The 21,884-nt window shown below is 41.6% G+C and overlaps 1 protein-coding gene across 5 annotated transcripts in view; it reads left to right on the forward strand.

The window, feature by feature from the left end:
* The window catches only part of KCNAB1 (potassium voltage-gated channel subfamily A regulatory beta subunit 1), a 263,905-nt gene that overhangs the window by 213,558 nt on the left and 28,463 nt on the right, over positions 1–21,884 (forward strand). For all 5 annotated transcript variants that reach the window (XM_045030793.1, XM_045030794.1, XM_045030789.1 and 2 more), the window contains 4 exons: positions 1,230–1,274; positions 4,023–4,067; positions 5,844–5,887; positions 13,481–13,567. In XM_045030793.1, coding sequence (XP_044886728.1) covers positions 1,230–1,274; positions 4,023–4,067; positions 5,844–5,887; positions 13,481–13,567 — 221 coding nt within the window. The remainder of the gene's footprint in view (positions 1–1,229; positions 1,275–4,022; positions 4,068–5,843; positions 5,888–13,480; positions 13,568–21,884) is intronic.

Genomic DNA, 21,884 nt, shown 5'->3' on the forward strand with positions numbered 1-21,884 from the left:
GCCCTCTTACTGCAGAGGCTGTTCTCTTCCCTGACATCCCACATAGTCTGAGTAAGTGAGTGTTTTATGTTCCCTTACTCCCCTGCATCAGTGCAGTTAAACCGGTGTGACTTTCTTCTCTAGACAAGTGCTAAGAGACCGGAAGCAGATACTTTAGCGAGAGGGCATTTCCCTGCATTCTCCACTACAAATAAATCCTCAGTCTGTTCTCTTCCCTCATGGGCTCCCTGATTCTTACAGAAAAAACAGCACTTAAAAGTGCTTTCACCCCTCTGGTTTGTGCTCAGTACATGCTCCTGTTCTTTTTGCTCTATATTCAGCTCTGTTTCTTGCATGGACAACATGACCTTGAGCTGACTTTGCATACACACCCAAAATGTCATAGACCTGATCCTGGCCCCCATGAAGGCGGCTTTGCACCTTAAAACTGACTAACTTTAAAAAGAACATAGCCCTACTTGCAGGGTTGTGTTTTGGATGAATATGCCCTGATGCACAGTGGGGCTGAAGGAAGAAAACCCTAACATCAACACAGGCTTCAAGGTGATACTGGCAACGTAGTCTATGCTGGCCATTCTCCCATTTATGGGTAACAGGCCAACTTCCCTCCTCCACATCACCCTGTGTAGATCCACTATAGATGTCACTTGAGCAGTACTCACTCAGGCTGAGCAGTTTCTCTGCTGCATGGGTCACCCACCAACAGAATGTCATTTCTGCTGCATTTGGGCCACATGGGCCCATGCAAGACAATTACGGGTTTGGCTTATAGTTTTCTGCAATATATTTGGTAGACAGTCTATAGCTAAATTGAAACTGCAGCGTGTTTCTGTCCAATCACTGTCTGACTCTGTGCTGACATTTGGAGAGGGGAGAAATGCCACAATTCAAAACAAATCCGTTGACTCACAGTTGACTTTACAAGTGTGACATTTACATTGATTCTGTTTAGCACAGACACTGAATTGTTAAATTACACTCTCTGTCTCATAAAGACAGTGCAAAAAAGGCACATTCATGTCAGCAAGGACATGGGGCAATAAGCCATTTTCCAATGTGTCAAGTAGAAAAAAATAAAGGTTGAATGTGAGCAGATTTTTTTTTATGTTACGTATCAGTGCATATGGCAGAGAGTTCCGATGAATAATGGGTTTCATGATTTACTTTATGTTCAGTGCATTCTTGTCTTTAAAGTATTTTATACTCAAGTGCATTTTTTTCCTCCCCAGGGCTGAAGTGATTCTGGGAAGCATAATCAAAAAGAAGGGCTGGAGGTACTGTATAGATTTTAGAGCCTGCCTGACAATTACTGCAATTGAAGTCAATGGCAAAACTCCCTTTTACTTCAGTGGTAGAAGATCAGGACCACAGAACGTATCTGAATTCTTCTGTTTTAAAAAATAGTAGCTTTTTTAACATGTGCTGGATCCAGCAGCTGGTTGGAAAAGCTGGTATAAAAGTCATAGGCAGAGCTGGTAGCACTTCCTATTACTAAGATTGCCCAATGCTTCCCATTATGAACCCATTTTCAGTTGTTGTTTATAATTTTGCCAAACTTTGTTTGAGCTGAATGTTTCCATACCAGGTGTCTGCCTTGGTCTGAATTTTTTTTTCCAAGATTCAGCCATTTTTTGAGAATGAGGTTGGGAAAAAAGATGTTGTTTTACTGTTAGGAAAAGTTAGAAAATACCAGAATTCAGGTTTTCTGTGCAACCATAGTTCAGCTCCCTTGGGTGTTACATTATGATACAGTCTTTAATTACATCATCATCACACTATTTTTTTCCATAGGACCCTTGCCTCCTTCAGTGCACAGTATGGACCTGGGGATCAATCAGGTTGCAGTGAAGGAGACTTTTGTCTGTAGATCCCCAGCCTCATTTGTCCTAGAAGCTGGAATGTGTAGTGAATGAGGCAGGGGATTGCAGGAAGAGAAAGGATGGTTTCATGGTTAAGGCAGTTGAATGCTGCTCTGGAAAACTGTGTTTTATCCCTGCCTCCTTGACAGAGTTTCTATGTGATGCTGGGAAAGTCACTTAAACCAAACTTTTCATAGGTGATCACTAATTGTGTGTTCCTCGTTTTCTGGGTGCCTGGCTTGAGACGGCTTGACTTTGCAATCTTAGCAATGTTTGGTTTTTTTTCATGTAATGTTATATATAAAGAGTTAGAAAGCATGATGGGATTTCTTTTTGGATACCTCATATGAGATTAGACTTAATTTAAATGATTTATTCCTGTGTGTACACTAGCATGTTTGTATAGTTTAAGTGGCATTTACATAATCTTTAAAGATCTCCACAATCTGTCCTGTTCATCCCTCCACTAAGGAATTATCCCAATGGCATCCCATTTTTAAACACATCAGATATACGTATCCTTTAGTGGGATGATTATTCAATAGAGACTCAGTGTGCTGCAGAACAAAGTGCAAAGTACAGATAAAAAAATCCTGTAGCTGCTCAATATCATGAATATCTCTTCAGGATCTATGCAGCATTTTAGGAGTGAATAAAAATTATTTTAATTTTAGAGTATCTTAACAAAAATGGGGACATTTTCTAAAAGGATGCCTAAGCCCACACACTGCTACATGTTTTTGCCCCTTTGAATATATTCAACATAGGCACCCGGGGCAGATTTGTAAAGATATTTGGATGCCTAACTCCCAAGGGAGTTACAAATCTGTCCCCTAGGGATAAGGTCAGAACCTGTTCTTTTTTAAGTCAGTGGCAGAAATCTCATTGACTTCATCAGGAGCAAATCCCTGTTCTTGGAAACTTGCCCCCAAAATGTTCAGGCTTGTAAATGTAGTGGGACTGTTTTGTTCAACGGTACATTCTGTGTGTGCATATTTAATGGAATTCACTGTGAGCAAGTGTGTCTAACACTGGCTGTATTATTTCCTTAAGTTTCTTCATTTTAAACTATGAAACATATTTTGTTTAATCTTCATTGCTGTGGTCCTGCAGCTGATTGAAGTCAGAACAAAATACTGGGTCCTGTTCAATGTTCATTTAAATCATTGGCAGTCTTTCTATTGACTAATAGCCATTGGGTCAGGCCCTTGGAGAGGGGTTGACAAAGGTTCTGTAGTATACAGCAAAGTATTTTCCAGCCAGTAGATCTTTGTTTTAGTAATACATTGGAATCTAGAGACAAACCTAGCAAATGGATCATTCTTTTGGTTTTAATATCTCAAGGTCAATATAACAATATTCATACTGCTTCTCATTGAAGTAGTTTCATAACAGTAATTTACATCAGATGCCTTTGGTGACGTTTTCTACACTTTTCTCTTAACACAGCAGCATTATTGAGATTGCCAGAATAGTTTGATGTTTATCATTAATCAGTGTGGGCTCTAAGTGCTTAGCAGCAGCTATAGCAGAGCATGTGATTTCATAAATCCCTTATCTGTGAGCTCTAGAATTGAGCCTTTAAAACAATGACTAATATGTTTTGTTTTTCTGGAAGAGTTAAATGCTGAACTGAGCAGCTCTGATTTTCCTCTCATTACCATCACTTTCACACTAGTTAACTCCATTGATTTCAATGGAGTTGCAGCTGATTTACACAGTTGTGAGAGGAGAATTGGCCCCTAAATCTGCAGGAAAATACTAACTTTGCTTATACCTCAGAGTACAGAAGCTACCTTCCTTATTTATTTTAGGGTCCACATTTTGTTTGCAAGGTAACATGGTTGTACTGCATCATTGATCAGACAATGAAAGTTTGATGATCTACACTTGGACTGGTATAAGAAAGTGTATAGTTATTCACTAGAAGCAATCAGAACGTAGATCCATAGTTACGCATTGTCCTGCAGGACAAAGTTAAGAACCTTGAATTGAGGGTCTCCTTTGAAGACAAACCTTATGACTGCTTTAGCTGTGAATAAAAAGAAATTGCCACTTTAGGAGTAGTACAACATCTAAAGAGGGTGGGTTTTTGCTTTGATTTCTACTCTATATGCCTGTTAAAAACAAAATTGCAACATACTTTTTCTTTTTTATGTATAGGAGGTCCAGTCTGGTCATAACAACAAAACTCTACTGGGGTGGAAAGTAAGTTTTATAATTGTATGGTTATAGATAATACAGTTTGATTCCGCATGGCTTTATCCCTTTAAGGCAACCAAGTTATATACAGGTTAGTGAAATCTTGGGGCTAATTCGTGTTCATTTGAAGAAGACTTTTAAAGAAGTCAGTGCTCAACAAAGATATCAACCTGGCATTAGATCCTAGCAAATGGCACCAAAAGGAATAACCCAGCTGCACTCTTTTGATGCAAGATAATTCATTTAGATTGTTCAAGTGCAGTCTCTTAAACTCCCATTTCCAAAACATGGGTGAAATCAGAAGGCACGCAACCAGCATAATACTCCACAAGAGAAAAGCCGCCCAATCCTGCCAACACGATAGCATTTTATTTAACACAGTGTTAAAAATATCTGCCTGACCTGTGGGTTTGAGTTAAGATCACTCCCTGCAGTGAGCTCAGATAAAAAAACCATCTTGTTTGAGATAAAAATGGGCCATTTCTTTCTTAGTGTTGAGCTAAATGAAAGAGAGTTTTCCCTCTGTTGTGGGCTTGAAGCACAAATTTTACTGGCTGAATTTACTTCTGGTGTTTTACCAGTGTTTGAATTATTGGTTAAATTATTTAAAGAGATTTAACGAGTTTTGCTTTTCAAACTCTGTACAATCTTTCTGTCTGTCTGCCTTTCTTCCAATCTGATCTGCACAGTGTATTTTGAAACACACTGAAATCAAAGGCTATCAGAATGTCTCAGAAAAAATGTAAAATTTACTCCTTATCATAATTTATTAAAAACTGCAACCTGTGGAACTGGGAGTTTTTCTTTGGACATGTTGTATAAAAGAAGAAAATGATTTTGTCATTTCACTGAGGTTATTTACCATAAATTCTGAAGCTGGAGAGGTAGGATATAGGTTTTGGCTTCTCCAGCAGACTCTGGATATAAATAAGAGAATGCTATGCATTTGAGTACTGTAGATTTATAGTAATGGTCTTGTTTTACTTTATTGTGCCATTGCTTTGCTTCAGACTCAAAATATGGTTGATATGTTGCAAACACATACAAAATTAAACGGTCTGCAAGGAAGATTATAAAATGTTATATTGTCTCTAAATCTAGTTTAGATTTGAAATATGGGCCACACAAAATGAATGTAATTTCTTGTAGTTTTTCCTTAGAAGTGGGATGTCTACAGTATATACAATACACGATGAGACTATGTCATCGTTTAATAACTCTGGGCCTGATCCTGCAGTCCTTACTCAAGTAAAATTCCTATTGACTCGTCAAGTGGAGTTTTGTCTGAATAAGGCATCTCTGAAAGCCCATATTAATTACTTTGTTGTAGTTCATAAAACTGACAGTATGTCTACATTTGAGGGGAAAGCATAGGAGACCAGTTAGGACAGGGGATTAGATCAAATCCTAGTCCATCACATTTAATTGAAGCTTGTATTGGGTTTTGCTTCATCTTCCAAGGAAACTTAATCACTGCATTCTCCTACTTCTAAAAGAATGATAAATTGCATGTCAGGTTGTACATTACTATAGAAAGGATGAATGTTACTGGGTATTATTAGTATGAATGTTGTTGCTTCTGGATGCTATTGTCTCTGGAATTTGGTTGTTTCTTCTCCAGTGAAGGGTAGCTCTGTTATTTGAGTTCTCATTTTTTAATTTCTCAAACATCTAAAGCTTGTTCTGACTGGAATATAAAATTAGCAAATCTAAGAACATCAGTTCTTTAGGAGTGTTATAATAATAATAACACCCACACTAATAGTAATTTTACCTTTGCAGAGCTGAAACAGAAAGGGGACTTTCAAGAAAACACATCATTGAAGGTATGTGCTGTAAATGTGCCTTATCCATTCCAAGAATCCATCTGGCTTAAGGAGCATCTTGAATAAGGAAAAAAAACAACAATGCAGAGAAGAAGGGGACACGCATCAGGGCTCTAGTTGCGCCCTGGGTGATCGCTACTTCCCACCACCCAACACAGAGGTTGAGTAATGCCTGTATAAGAGAAATTAAAACTACTAATTATTCCTCAAAAAAGGTTTTTAATGACCTCCGGCTATAAAGTCAACACAGACAACATAAGAAAAGAAAGATTAAAGACCAGCCCTGAATAAGGATTAATATAAATGGCAAATTATACTGAAGACAAGCACAAGTACATGTAAAGTTATTCATTGAGTACTTACTACTAGTCTTAACACTATAGTATTGATACAACTTGAGATCAATTCAGCTTGAGCAACCAGACTTCTTGACTCTATAATCTTACCCTGCATTCATCCAAAAATACATTACCCTTCAGTTGGCCGTTTTCCGCACTGGCCAGGTACAGACAGTCGAGAAGTACATGTCCCTTCGGTTCAGGGGGTGTGGGTCAGGTTTCCCTTATGACCGAAACACACAGCTTTAGTCCTGTGCCTTCGTACTTTTTATCTTATCTGTCGGCTGTGTTTTAAAACAGACCATCCAATCAGGGTGGGCCAAATTTTTAGTGTGGTTAGCGTGGTTGCTTCGATTTTATAAGTTATGCGCGGGTGTATAACTTATCTCCATGTAGCCAATTGCCTCAAATGTGGTCAATGTGGATTTTATAAGTTATGCACGGGTGAATAGATTATCTCAATACATATGAGTCAGCCTAAAGTGTTATCTGGTTGCAGCACATCCTGACCACAAGTTTCAGTTTAATTCTGCAAGGCTTGCTTTCTGAAGCTTCCGGAAGTTTGAGGCCTAACATTGACAATACTTTTGTTCATATTAATCACAACAAAGATGAGATTCACTCCACTTGCATGAAGCCCAGGTATTCGGACACAGTGCAGATGGAGTGTGAGGATGAAGAGAGGTGAAATTCATGTCACAACCTGGGCCAGTGTGCAGAGCTGCTTCTCCAAACTGTGGGTTGGAAAAGCAGCCATAGTCCCTCCATGGTTGTTTTGGGCATTGGGACATAAATGTGGATCCACAGCCCCCCCCCTGTGCTGGCCTCCCCCAAATTGATCTTCCATGCCGGTTCCATTGCTTGATGTGGAGATCAGTTTGTGGCAAGCTGGGGCTGTTCAGGCACCCCACTGCAGCTGCTCAGACAGCCAACCTTTTGTGCGTCCCAGTTCGGAGGCCTAAGTGGAGCAGAGGGCCTCATGCTGGATCTCTGCACAAGGGGTGAAGAAATGCAATGCAGACAAGAAACTTCAAATACTTTATATCTACAACATCTGCTTTTTAACCATTGACTTGTTAAACAAATCCATTCAGCAATCTGTGACATATATTATTGTATACAGTTTTTTCAGGGATATTGCTCACCTGAACCCCTCATTAATTACACCACCTATCTCCCTGTATTGCTTGCCTTGTGCAGACTGCTGGAGGTTTAAAACATTGTTCTTGAGAATATGCCCAATCCTATTCTTTATCAAATGAATAGGAGTTCAATGGGATCAGCCCCAATATTTGCACTTGTGAAGTCCGACTGAGTTTTAAATTATCCTTTTGTCGCCTCTTGTTGGCTGTTTACTGGCTGGGGATTTTGATCATGCTAGATAAATGTCCTTTCACCTGATCTGTTCAATAAAATGGCAAAAATGACCGGATATGGCAAAAATGTCTGGGAAGAATCTGTGTTCTACAGACCTCTTTACTGAAAGAAGAGAAGCATAAAGGAGAGAGGGAGAACTTGAGAGAGGAGGACCTGAGCACACAAACCGAAACAAAGAACTCCTCTTGGTTTTGTGTATTTGAAAAAGTTTAAAATCTGTGGGCAAGACCCCGGTTGGTGAATGTTACTCCATTGAAGTCTCCAGAGCTCTGATGATTTACACCAGCTGAGGATCTGACCCATAATCTCTTTTGAAATTTTTCTTTTATTCTCCATTGTTCTTATCATTTGTTCCATTTCTCATATATGTATTCTTCCCATTTCTCCTCTGTCTGTACTACTTCACCTCCTTCTGAATGCCTCTGTTCTCTTTTGCTCTTCTCCCGCTCAGTCTAAATACAGGGGCAGCTCCTCCCTCCCGTCCAGCCTGTATAAGAGGGTTTCATACCACTAGCAGCACACTACCAAGCTGAGCTATGATTAATCAGGAGGGGCAAGGAGTCCCTGGCATACACCCTGGGAAACCCCAGCAAACCCAGTCCAGCCAGTTGCCACCCCCATCACCTTTTGAGTCTCTCTGGATGGTGGGTGACCTAAGGGGGTGGGGCTGACAGCTGATCTGAATGTATTTAATGTGGTTTTTGTATATAATGTGCCTATAGAACACAGAAGAAAATCCAGACTCAATTCCATCATATTAAGTGTGAGCAGTCTCAGCTGCAAACTTCCTATAGGGAGAATGCAGCTTCTTGGAAAGGTTTATGATTTCATCCAAAATTGTCATCTTAAAAGCATTCTTGAAGCAATATTGGAAGCCCTTTGATTTAAAACCCTGAGTACAGATCATAAAAGGAAAATGAATAAGTTAGTAAAAAGAGAAAATTGAGGAAGGGAGTGATTGAGTTAATACCAATAGTTCAGTAGGATGCAAGTCTTGGAGAGGAGGAGGTGATAGCATTGCTCTGAGTCACCTGAAAGAAGAATGTTGGAGGGGCATGCAGAAGAGGAGCTGAAACATTAAATAGACCAAATGGGTTTGGTCTGTTTATGGGACTGAAGTGTGAGAGTAGATGAGATGGCCCGTAGAAGCCAAACGTTTAAAACCAGCCTCTAACTTTTAATGCCCAAAATTATGTGGCCAGGTTTTTGGCTTGCATGCCTCATCCCTTGAATACGTGCACATGTCTGGACAGTGCCTTGCACAATGGGCAGCCCAGTTGGCGTCTCTGTGCTCTTGCAATATACATGTTTAATAATAATAATACTTATCTGTATGTACAAAATTGAGTTTGGATAAATACTTGGGCAATACACAATTATGGGTGCTGAGGCTGGTTGAAGTTTCTGCAGATTTGGCTTTCGAGATCTTCATATAATGTACCAAAATCTTAAGGATCAGATTGTGCCAGACAAGCTCAGCCCCATGTTAAGCTCCCTGAGCCTTCTTGCCACTCCGGGGAGAGTATGTGGGAGGATAGTGCTTCAAGAAGTGCATTTTTGTTATAGAGTTTGATATGGAAATTAAGCAAGGACAATACAGCAGAGCTTGGCTGCTTAACAGTACATGCCAAAAACTGCTGATTATATTTTAGCACCCAGCACATGGTGTCCTTGTGCTTTAGAGTAAGCAGATTAGGTGTATAACATATAATTTCATTGCAGTATAAAGAATATGCAATACAAATTCCATTCACAAGAGAAAGCAGAAGCAGGTCAAATAGCTAAGAGAGATGAAATCCCTCTGGGTAGTTCCTGACCACAGAGGTACAATGCAATGTGTACACTTCCCCTGCATGTGGAGGCACTCCCAGTGCAGACTGGTCCCTCACCTCTGCAAGTTATTGCAAGGAATGCAATACAGCCAGAGCCCCACAATTCTGTACTTCCCAGAGCACAGAGCTGCTATTGTGTTTGGTGCCGTCGTGAAGGGTGGGGAGAGAGAGCTTACGGGAAGGAAGGCTCCTTCTACATTACAGCAAGAAAGAATCTGCCCCTGTATCTGTGTCCATACATTACACAAAGGGATTTCAAACCACCCGTTTCTTGTGGCTATTTGACCTGCTTCTGTCTTCTGTTTTGAAAGGAATTTGTATGATATGTTCTTTATACTGCTACAAAATTATGTGCTCTATGTCAGCCCGCTTATTCTAAAGCTAAGAATTCCATGCACTATGTGCTAAAATAAAAGCTTTCAGATTCCCACAGAGAAATGTTTGGTGTGCATCATTACACAAGGAAGCTCTTTGCTAAATGATATGGTCCCTGTTAAATTTCAATATCAAATTCCATATGAAAAAGATACTACTTGAGTACATTTTATTTTGCAATCATTGAAAATTACAGGCATGGTGAAAAATGAAATACTTTTTATTGAGTTGTGAATCTCGGAGATGATTAGTCTTGCCTCTCACATATGAGATAAAACCTAATTGTGTCTGGTAGCTATGGCAAAAGCTGTTAAAATGTATGCCCCATTCTTCTAGGTGTATTCACATTTGATCCAAAACATTGCTAGTGTAAAAAATAAAGCAGGTTAGAAAAAGAAAAGTTCAGACCTACAAATATTAATTATGCATAGTAATAATATACTGTGCTATAGAGATGGGCTCAAGCCTCATTGCTGATCAATTACAGAACGTCCTTGTTTAAAGTTCCACAATGCTCCCTTATATTGTTGTTTGGCAGCCGCCTGCTTTGTCCACTGCTTGCAGGAAGAGCAGCCAGTTGGAACAAGTGGTGAGATTTGGAACCAGGGTGGACCGGCAGCCCCCCATCAGCTCCCCGCTCCCCTAAGTTCCCTGTGCAGCAGCTGCCCAGCAGGCTATCAGTTGCTGGGCAGTTCAACTGTCCCTCCCCCCACTGCCATGTGCTGCTCCTGCCCTTTGCCTTGGAGTTGCTCCCGGGATCCTCCTGCTTGCTGTGCGGGGGTGGGGGTAGGGGTGCTAATGTCAAGGTGTCCCCCCCTACGCTCCTGCCCCCCATCTCCACAGTGTGGGGCGGGGGGAACATGACAGGGCTCAGGATGGAGGGAACTTGCTGGCAGCAGCTGCTGTCTCAACTTGCTGATCTACTTAAAAAGGCAGTGTACTTAGAGTGGGGTCAGCATAATTAAAGGGGAAATGCGCGTCTCTCTCTCTCACACACGGTGTGTGTCTTTGTCTCTCTCTGCCATGCTGTCTCCCCTCCCTCCATTTGTTCTGCCTTGTAGAGTGTGAGGCTACATTAATAACAATGTATTAACCCTTGAGGGCTCAGCCGAGTGCAAGTTCATCATTTAGCAGTAAGGCATTCCCTGGGAAAATATCCCACCCTCTGACTTCACCACCTAAACCAAGCTTCACAATCATCATTGCTGTGTACAGTATTAAATTGTTTGTTTAAAACTTATACGGTGCGTGTGTGTGTGTGTATATGTGTATATATATATATATATATATATATATATATATATATACACATAAAATATAGTCTTTTGTCAGGCAAATAGCATTTCCCTGGAACCTAACCCCCCCATTTACATTAATTCTTATGGGGAAATTGGATTTGCTTAACATTGTTTCACTTAAAGTAGTATTTTTCAGGAACATAACTACAATGTTAAGGGAGGAGTTACTGTAGCTGGATCTAGGGTTTTGTTCTGGTTTATTATACACAGCATGCATAGCAAATTATGAGGAGAAAATGTGAAGTAGTAGTTGTGGCAAATTATTTGCCACCAATGCGCAAGCTGAAATACATTTGTGTGAACCATTCTTCCACTAAACCTGTTTGCAGATAGTTCACAAGCAGAAAAAAGGCTAAATACATTTAATGAATTGTTCACTGCAAACCTTTTGCCTTGTTACAGTTAAGATACTGATCATTTTAGGCACAAAAGAAAAAGAAAGGAAAAGGACCTCTAACCTTCATGTGGAATTAAAATTAACAAGTGGAGAGCCCCCAGCGACAGATAGTTCAAGTTCTCTTTGAATATTGTAGAGCTGTGCATTCCATGATATACTATATCAGCAATAGCCAGTGGTAGTTCTACTTTAATTAGAGGTACAGTGTGCCTGTGCGAGGTGTCACGAACAGAGGGTTTTATCTATGAAGCTTGACAAGAGGCCTTCACTGTACAACTACCGGAAAGATTTCTAAAACATTTTCCAACAAGACAAGTGCTGTGATTTGTAGCAGAGGGATGCAGTTTTCTCAGGTGCTTACAAAATGATCGTTCACTTTTTATAACTAATTTAAATGAGCCCGGTTCTCCATTAAAAAATATAGTGCACTAGTTCTCTGGAAATATATATTTTATCTGTTTTCTGAATTGTTGTTATAATCGTGTCATTATAAACACCCTGTAACTTTTGTTTATAGCTGGTGTAGCTCTGATTTACACCAGCTGGGGATTTAGCCCTCTGGAAATAAGCCAGTTTACATCAACCGAGGTTCTAGTCCTCTTTTTGGGGGGGGAGGGGCAAGGAAGGGGATTAAACAATTTAAAATAAATGTAGCATTACAGTACACTATGTTGTGTGTATGTGGAGGGAGAGAGAATGGGTTTTTGGGGAGGCTGAGAGTGTGTCAGCATGCTGTCTTGTAAGTTCAGAACCCTCCCCTCCCCGCCTCTCTCTCACTCACTCACAGCAAGCAGCATTCCTTTGTCCCGGAGCAGATAAGCAGCAAGCTGTCAGAAATGGAGCTTTGAAAGGGCATATCCGCATTCCTACAGCATTCCTACAGCAAGTTCAAAACAATGACAATAGTGGCCACTTGACTTAAGGGGATTATGGGATGTTTCCAGAGGCCGATCAGAGCGCAGTAATGCAATACCTCATTCACACTGGCGCCTGGGCATTGGAGCCAAGGCGCAGCAAACGTTATTCCTCTCACTGAGGTGGAGTACCAGCAGCGCTGTAGCCGCAGAGTCGGAGCACTCTACGTGCCTTGCCAGTGTGGACAGATAGTGAGCTAGTGCACCCGGGGCTCCTTTATTGTGCTGTAACTCGCAAGTGTAGCCAAGCCCTTATATAATGAATTAAGCCTCACAGCACTCGTGTGAAGTCAGTAAGCATTAATGTAATTCCCATTTTATAAATGAGGAAATTGAGATACAGAAAGTGACTTTGTCCTGACACATAATAAATCTGTAGGAGTCAGGAATAGACCCCAACTCTTCTGGCTCCCAGGACTAAGTGGCCACAAGCCTGTAGCCTGGCTTTTTGTGCAACATTATGAGTTTAGCTTGTTGCAGTTTGCTGGATAACTTTTGCAAATAGAGGGTAAATTCTATTTAACTTGGTAGAAGAAGCCTGTTCGGTATCACATTTTTTCAGGGTTGTAATAGTCTTAGTAATCATAAATATATAACAATGTCATGATTCCTCTCCCCTGGGTTTTCATTTCTGGAAAGCCCCTGGAGTGGCAGGGCTTAATTATTTGGAACCATACCAATGTAATGTGCCATAGGGTGATGCAAAAATATTCTCTGACAGGATTTTGATTAGATTAACTCTGAAACAACATCAGTGAACTCTGTCCCTGGAGGCTGCCAATTGACAGGCTCACTAGGATGGTGTCTTTTCCAATCCAAATTTGAGTGTAATTAAAAAAAATTCTTGTGGAGGGCTATGAATTCTGCATGAAGCCAAACTTTTTGATATTTTTTAATGTGGCTGAGCAGACATGAGACATCATCATCCATCTCCAGTATACATTTTAGAATAGTCCAGTACTGTCATATGTCGGAACTGTTACCTCTTTTGTGATGTGTTCCAAACTTCATTCTGGCAATTTCTAATGGCGTATATTCTTTTTTTTTTCTTGTTGCTTCTAGGATTAAAGGCTTCTCTCCAGAGACTGCAGCTCGAGTATGTGGATGTTGTCTTTGCAAATCGACCAGACAATAATACCCCCATGGAAGGTTAGTGAGAGCTTTAACAAAAGATTTTAATGTGATTGATTCTGGATAAAAGGTTTGTACCAATCATGGTGGAAAATGAAAATCTATTTACTAAGTATTCAGGTGGGGCAGATTCAGTATAAAACACCTCACTCTTGAGACCTTGGAGTCCTTAATATTTACACTTATTCTAAATGCATTCATGTCTCTTTAATGCTGTTCATTTCCCCAAGTTTATGTCCTTTTTCTGATTTCATCAAACACACCTGATATGAATTTGTGTTTGAATCTTGTGCCGAACTTCATGCCTAATGAAATCTGCCTGTCCCGTCCTATAATGTAATAAATCTTCTGCCCTGTTTATGTTTTCAGGATGTGCCTGTGATATGAAGTTTAAAATGGTTCCTGAGGCGCCCATCTTAGGGCCAGTTTGTGAATGCTTCACTGCCATTGATGAGTAGTAATTCCCATTGACTTCAGTGGCAGTACTCAAGCAAGTACCTCCTTGCTAATGGAAATAAGGGGTTCAAAAATTGGCCCTCAGTGAGGGAATGCTGTATAGCTCAATGCCATAACTTCATTCTTATTTTAAAACAAGATCAACTAGATTGCAAATTTTCTGGGCAGTAGATAGCTGAAATTCTTCTCTTGTCTTCTGCTCATAAAGGACATGATTCTGCTCCCATTGAAACCGGTGGCAAAACTCTTATTGACTTCTATAGTGCAGGACGAGGACCGATTAAAAAAAAAATTTCTCAGGGTGATCAGTGGTGCTGGCTTGAATTACTAGATAGTATGATCTGGAATGCAGCGCTTAATATAGGGGAGGCATCATGGGTAAAGCTAGGATAAATTATATTTTTAATTATGATCCATGGGCTGGAGCTACATTGTTTGTGACCAAGCTCCTACCACTGTGAGCTACCACAGATGATAAATGGAGGTTGGTAGAAGCTCAAGGGTAGAGTATGGCCCTTCTAGGCCTTGTCTAGACTAGAATTTAAAGGTGTGATGTTAGATAACATCTTCTAACAAACATGTTTTTAAAGTCTAGTGTGTGCAAGGTACCCTCTCTTCAATGCTAGGGGAAGCCTCAGCTTTGTCTTGACCAGTTTAGCATGCATTAAAGCAGTGTGCCTTGTCTGTGCTAGACTTTTAGAACATGTTTGTTAGCATGTGTTAGCTGACATCACACTTTTAAATCCTAGTCCCAACAAGTCCATAGTTGACAAAGTCACTGTTACATTCAGTGGGGGGAAATGACTGCTATTCCAGCCCTTTGTTCAGTTGCCTGTTTGCATGCACAATTATTGTAATTAGATATGTATATCAGGAATGCAGTCATCTGAAAATCTGGCCTTTGAATTATAATTAAACTTCAGAGTTAGCACCTTATTGAATGGGGACTGTTGACACTTCTCTTAGATGTCAGGTGTTTTTCAACCTAATGTCGAAACCCTACACAGATTCCAATTCAGAATATTATCTTCTCGATCATTAGAACTAAAAACTTAATTAAAAACAAACAAACCTTGCCATCTGCAGAATCTGATTCTGTCATGGGTGGTAGAATAACTACATTAAACAGCCCAGGAATTTGATAACCCTGTTTTAAATTGTTAGCTTGAAATTCAGAGGTTTTGAAGCCCATTTGTTAATTAAGATAGGCTCCAGTTTGAACTCTGGGTAGATTACATTAGTGTTACACTGACAGACAACTCCCTGCAGCTAGAGGATTAGGAGATTGGCCTGAGATTTTAAGACACGGGGAGATTTACTAATAGGTGATAAGGTAAAAAAAACATGACGTATTGTATCTTGGAGGGAGAAATAACCTTTTTGCTCAGTCAATTACAATATAAAACAGTGTAGAGAGTATTTTATGTGTAAGCATGTTATGGCTGCTCTCACTTATGGCCTTCATGTTTTTTATTGAGCAGAAGAAGAAACCACAAGTGATTTTCTGAGTCACTGTTATTGTTGTTGACTGTATTTAGAAAGTATCTGGGCCTAGCTCCGAAAAGAACCTGTTCTTCTAAGAACAATTCACCAACCAACGTGGCCTAAATTAGAGCACAGCAGACATGGGCAAATATTGCAAAACTTTGCTATGACTATTTGCTTCACTCTTCTAAATAAATTCTCTTTGACCGTGTTTGTGCTTTTTGTGTGTGTTCACTTTCTGGGAATAGTCTAAGAAATGGGTTTACTGGGTCATGATGTTCGTGCAAATAACAAATTTTAAGTGAATGTTGGAGAAGATTCTTGGGAAGTGAATTCTGAAGTTGTAAACATGACAAGCCAGAAACCTGATTCTAAGAGTTATGTTCATTCAGCATAGGCACAGCATCTACCAGAGTAAGGTCTTGGCCCATGACTGGGACTCCTGGGTGCTACCCCAATACAAATAAGAAATAATAATGGAACATTATATGGTCTATGTATCCACACAAAACTAAGCAACTCAACTAAAATTTTGAATATTTCCAATGAACTGTTTGAATGAGCTATAGACAAAAATTTCTGCAAGTAATTCTGAATAATTATTGAATTTGAGAGCATTGTAACCTGTTTGACAACAACTTGCAAACAGAAAATAGGTGAATAGACAAGATGTTCACTGTGATTTCTTCATTCAACTCTGCTACAGAGTACAAAACCTCTACAACCAAATTAGTAATTCATCCATTTAACAATTCTGCAAGAGCAGTCCTTGAGTGTTTCATAGATTAGTAGATTCCAAGGCCAGAAGAGACCATTGTGATCAGGTAGTCTGACTTCCTGTATAATGGAAGACATAGAACTTCCCCAAAATAATTCCTAGAGCAGATCTTTTAGAAAAACAACCAGTCTTGATTTAAAAATTGTCAGTGATGGAGAATCCATCACAAACCTTGTTCCAGTGGTTAATTATGCTCACTGTTAAAAAAAAAAATTATCCTTTATTTTCAGTCTGAATATGTCTAGATTCAACTTTCAGACCTGGGATTATATTATACCTTTCTGTGTTACAATGAAGAGCCCATTATCTAATATTTGTTCCCCATGTAGGTACTAACAGACTGTAATCCAGTCACCCCTTAATCTTCTTTTCGTTAAGCTGAATAGATTGAGCTCCTTGAATTTGTCACTATAAGGCTTGTGTTCTTGCCCTTTAATCATTCTTGTGACTCTTCTCTGAACCCTCTCCTTGAAATGTGGACACCTGAACTGGACACAGTATTCCAGCAGCAGTCACCCCAGTGCCAAATACAGAGGTAAAATAACCTCTCTACTCCAACTCGAGATTCCCCTATTTACGCATCCCAGGATGTGGTGTTTAGATGTTGCTTGTGATTATTAGAACTGGGAGCACTGGCTGTTGGGAGTCTGAAAGGACAGGAAACAGGAAGGAGTGGGGAGGAGTTGAGGAGGCAGAGTGAGAGTTACAGAGGGTGCAGCAGCAGCTTGGTAAAGAGGCTTCCGCTTTAAAAATAAAGTCCTGTTGAAGTTTGTTAGTACCTTGCCTGGTTGATACGACACAGGATTGCATTAGCTCTTTTGACCACAACATGGCATTGGGAGCTCATGTTCAGCTGATTATCTACCATGATGCCCAAATCTTTTTCAGGGTCACTGCTTCCCAGGAAAGAGTCCCCCATCCTGTAAATATGGCCTATATTCTTTGTTCTTAGATGTACACATTTATATTTAGCCATATTAAAACATTAAAGCATTAGTATCCCTCAGTGGACAGGGTTAGTCTCTACGTAGATGGATTATCACCTACCTCACACCTGAACTGGCATAAGAAACCAATAGAGTTGCAGAATTTTTAATCCTGACACAAATGATCTTGAGGCTCTACTTCTCCAGTTATATTCTGACTCAGAGGATGAGCAGCATGAGTGTTTAGCAGCATGCTGTGTACGAGAATTTTCCTTAGGTTAATTGTACCCCTCAACTTGGTTTAGTTTTCCCATGGGAGGTGTAAAAAGTGGTTGAAAACCAGAGAAGTCTAAGTGGAAAACAAATAAATGATGCTCTTGTGGTGAGGTCACACCATCCATTCTGACTGTGTCTCTGTCTCTCATGCCAAACTTCTCATCACGGTTATCTCATGTAATCTGCAACCCTCAGCCTCAACTGTAAGAAGCAGAGCTCAGCTGTTAGGCCAGAATCTGATAAGTGTGTAACCCCATGGGACTTCAAAACAAGATTTTCCTTTGGGATTTAACTCATTCTCTCTCCTTCCTGCTGGACTTAACCTTCACTGAAAACAAGGGCTTCATGGTGGTCAGAATGAAGCTGGAAAGTTATCCTTCCTCCTGCCATATCTAAGAAAATACATACTCTTAAAAGAAAGTATCAGAAGGGTAGCCGTGTTAGTCTGGATCTGCGTCTGATGAAGTAGGTATTCACCCACGAAAGCTTATGCTCCAATACTTCTGTTAGTCTATAAGATGCCACAGGACTCTTCGTTGCTCTTAAAAGAAAGAGACCCATTGTTAATGCCACTTCATCCCTGTGAGACAAGGCTACTCTGCATTCCTACTCTACTGTTCCATCTGACAATGTCTCTTTAAAGAGCATGAGTCATTGTCCCAATAAACCAGTTAAGAGAGGCCTTTCCATTACTCTGCAGTGTGGCCAATGACCTCTTACAGTACAGACCTAAGTAAACAGACTTATCTAATGAGGACAGGCTCAGAGAAGAAGTTCCTGACCGGTCTGTGTTATATTCTCCAAGACCTGTCTGTCTGAAGCCAAAATGTCATTAAGCTGCTGCCCTCAGTGGATCCAAAGTGATTTCATGGAATGCAGTAGGCCAATTGTGCAGTGCCTTGCATGGAGTGGAGGGAATTCCTGCCTGAACCTACAAGTTCATTCTCTAGAAGGATACATGCATCTACACCATAGAACAGATTAACTGCGTAGGAAGGATTGCTAGCATAGAGTGCACCAGAATGTTTTCACAACCCCTTCTATGCCTCTAATGACAGCTTGTATATATCTATAGATAGAAAAGTAAATGATTCCACTTGAACCATTAAAGACAATCTGCAATATTAGCATCAGCCGAATTATAGTTCCTCTACAGCATTCTACAACCCTAGGGTATCAGGCAAGATTTCTGAAGAAGGGAGGCTTGAGGGAGGGATTTGACTATGAATGGTGTGGTGTTTACTCTTTTCATGTACTTTTTTTTAATGGTTCACCTAGTAAGCATCTTCTATCCCACAGCATCTGTTGAGCCATCTGTCAGTTCTGCAATATCTGGCATGCACAATGCATGTTAAACTTCCTTGGGGAAAAAATACAAACCCACGGTCATTCCTGATTCCTATTCCTTATTTATTCATGTTTTCCCCAATATTCTCACTGTTAGTACCACAAGTAAATAAAATTATCCTTTGCTTGCTCGCTTTTGAAACATTTGAAATAACATTTGAAATAAATAGTTATCCAGTCACAGCAGAGAGAAGAAATTCCTTCTAACATGCACAGTTATATAGGATTCCAGAGAATGTCAGGATATGCAGCTAGAACTCAACCTAAAAGTTCTGAAATTTTAACTCCCCCGCCCCCCACCCTCTTCCTTAACCAGAACTGCCAAGATACTGGAGGAGGCCATTCCTGGGGTATTTCCAGATTGATTGGAAACAGGAATCATCAGAAATCCTGAGTTAAATCCTCCTTGTTTGGACTGTTGTAGCTCAGTTGTACATAGCTAGCTGGCGTATCTCGCCCTGATAATGGAGTTTCATCTGCTACTGATGCCAGGGTATGCCCCAGTCCCTAGGTTTCAAGTCCTGTGCCTCCTGCACAAGCCCATGCCTGTGAGTGACCCACACTTCAGTTGTCTGAAGTGCCTGGGAGAGACTCATATCAAGGACCACTGCCAGATCTGTCAGGACTTCAAGCCCCATATGAAGAACCACAGGGAGGCCAGTTTGATGTCCCTCCTGACGGAGGCAGCGCTCTGTCCCTCATCAGAGCTGAGCTGGCTCGACTGGGCACCCAGTAGCTCAGCATCAGAGTGGCATGTTCCTCCCTCTGTGAGAGTCTCTCAGCACCGTTCTCCTTCACTGGTGCTAAAGAAGAAACATCAGAAGCAGCTGGCCAAGAGGGGACATTTCCCAACTCTGAAGAGAGCCAAGCACAGGGAGCGCAGGGGAGTGTGACCTGAGTCTGGTCACTCCTCTGCCCCTGCTCTGAGGGTGACACCGTCGACTCCACCTCGTATGCAGGCTCTGTGGAGTCAAGTCCTGGACCTTTCCTCAGCACCAGAGGGGCAATGTAGCACCAGCAGGATCATGTGCCATTAACCTTGGAGGTGTTCATTGTGGCCAGAGAGCTGCTGGTTCTATCAATAGCCACCGCCAGCAGTACAACAGGTGGCAGCAGTGGTGCTGGGGAGCAAAAGGGAGCATGTGGTCTCGGACTCCTGTTCAGTACCGGCCTCCTTGGTACCATCTAGAGGGAAACCATCCCTGTTCGCCTGTACGCAAGTCTTCCCACCTTGGCAGTGTTCCCTGGCACAGATGGGTACTGCCCCTCCAGGGTCTCTGGAGGATGGCCCATTGTCAGACTCAGAAGTGGGGTTTTATTCCCACTTGAGGAACTGTTGCCAGTTTCCACCCCCAAGCAGCCCTACCCCCCAGTTGGTGGATCCAAGCGCAGGGGTACCACTGAGTACTTGGCACAGTGGGCACTGGCCTATGCAGATACAATGACCATTTTGGAATGCATGAGGGAGTCCCCGATACAAGGGCCCTCTTCCAAATGCTCATACTCCATAGCCTCAGAAAGAAGAGGGCCCTGTCCCTATGACTGGCACCCAATCTGCACTCCTGTATTGAGCCCAGTATCGAGCCTTAGGACGTAGCTCTATGGACCTGGTCGGTGCAGAAGGAGAAGAGGAGGACCCCCTGCCAGTGCAGGCCTCCTCTTCTTCATCCCTGGATGAGGCAGTGTCTGGGGCATGCGTATCCCCCCTCACAATGACTTCGCAGCTCACCAGGAGCTGTTGAAAAGAGTGGCCTTGAAACTTGGGCTGGAAGTGGAAGTAGTCAAAGAATCCTCCCACAGCCTGGTGGATATTTTGAACACTGTGGACCCCTCAAAAGTGATCCTCCCTCTCAATGAGGCCATTATACGACTGGTTAAAGCCCTGTGGCAATCCCCATCCTCCCTGCCTCCTATCACAAAAAGGATTGAAAAGAAGCACTTTGTTCCCACTGAAGGCTGTGGGTACTTGTACTCCCACCCCCATCCAGGGTCCCTAGTGGTCTCTGAGGCCAATGAGAGGGACAGACAGGGTTAGCAAGGAGTGACCAGTAAACCAAAGGATGCAAAGAGACTAGACCTTTTTGGCAGAAAGGCTTATTCTACAGGGTGTCTACCACTCTGCATCTCCAACCAACAGGCATTGCTGGGGAGATACAATTTTAATGTTTGGAATTTGATGTTGAAGGACTCTGATCCCCAGGAGTCAAGACAGGAGTTCTATGAGCTGGTGGACAAAGGAAAATGTAGCCAGGGCCTCCCTACAGGCTACCCTGGATGTGGCAGATTTGGCATCTAGATTCATGGTGTCTACAGTGGTCATGTGCAGATATTCTTGGCTCCAATCCACACCTCTGCCAACAGAGGTCCAACAGTCCATCCAGGGCCTTCCATTTGAAGGTACTTCTCTCTTCTCTTAACAAATGGATGCAAAGCTTCACAGCCTGAAGGATTCTAGAGCCACCATCAAGTCCCTGGGTTTCTATGCTTGGTGTCTTCGATGAAACACTTCAGGCTTCATCAACTGGTTCGCTTCTCAGCTCCACCACTGTGCTAGGACTTGTTTAAGAAGCAAAACCCAGACAACTGCTCCCATATGCTTCAGCTACTGGGCCCTCAAAGATACTTGGGAAGCTCCAAGCAGAACTTTTGATGGAGTGCCTGAGGGCATTATACCAGTTCCTGCACTGAATCCTGCCCCCTTTTGTTTTCAGACCGTTTCTCCTGCTTCAGCACAACATGGTCCCTCATCACCTCAGACCGCTAGGTACTGAGTACAGTGGAGGAAGATTACACACTCCAGTTTATTTCCATCCCTCTTCCCTGTCCCTCTTTGGGGACCCTTCTCATGAGCCGCTTTTAGACCAGGAGGCACAAGCCCTCTTCCGGGTAGGGGCCATGGAGGAGGTACCTCAGAGCTTGAAATGGAAAGGGTTTTACTCCCTTTATTTCCTAATCCTGAAGGCCAAGCGGGGGTCTCAGACCCATCCTAGACCTATGTTTCCTTAACAGTTATCTCAAGAAACTGAAGTTCCACATGGTCTCCCTAGCCTCTGTTATTCCCTTCCTG

This window comes from Mauremys mutica, chromosome 9 (assembly GCF_020497125.1).
Source record: "Mauremys mutica isolate MM-2020 ecotype Southern chromosome 9, ASM2049712v1, whole genome shotgun sequence".
Classification (NCBI taxonomy): domain Eukaryota; kingdom Metazoa; phylum Chordata; order Testudines; family Geoemydidae; genus Mauremys; species Mauremys mutica.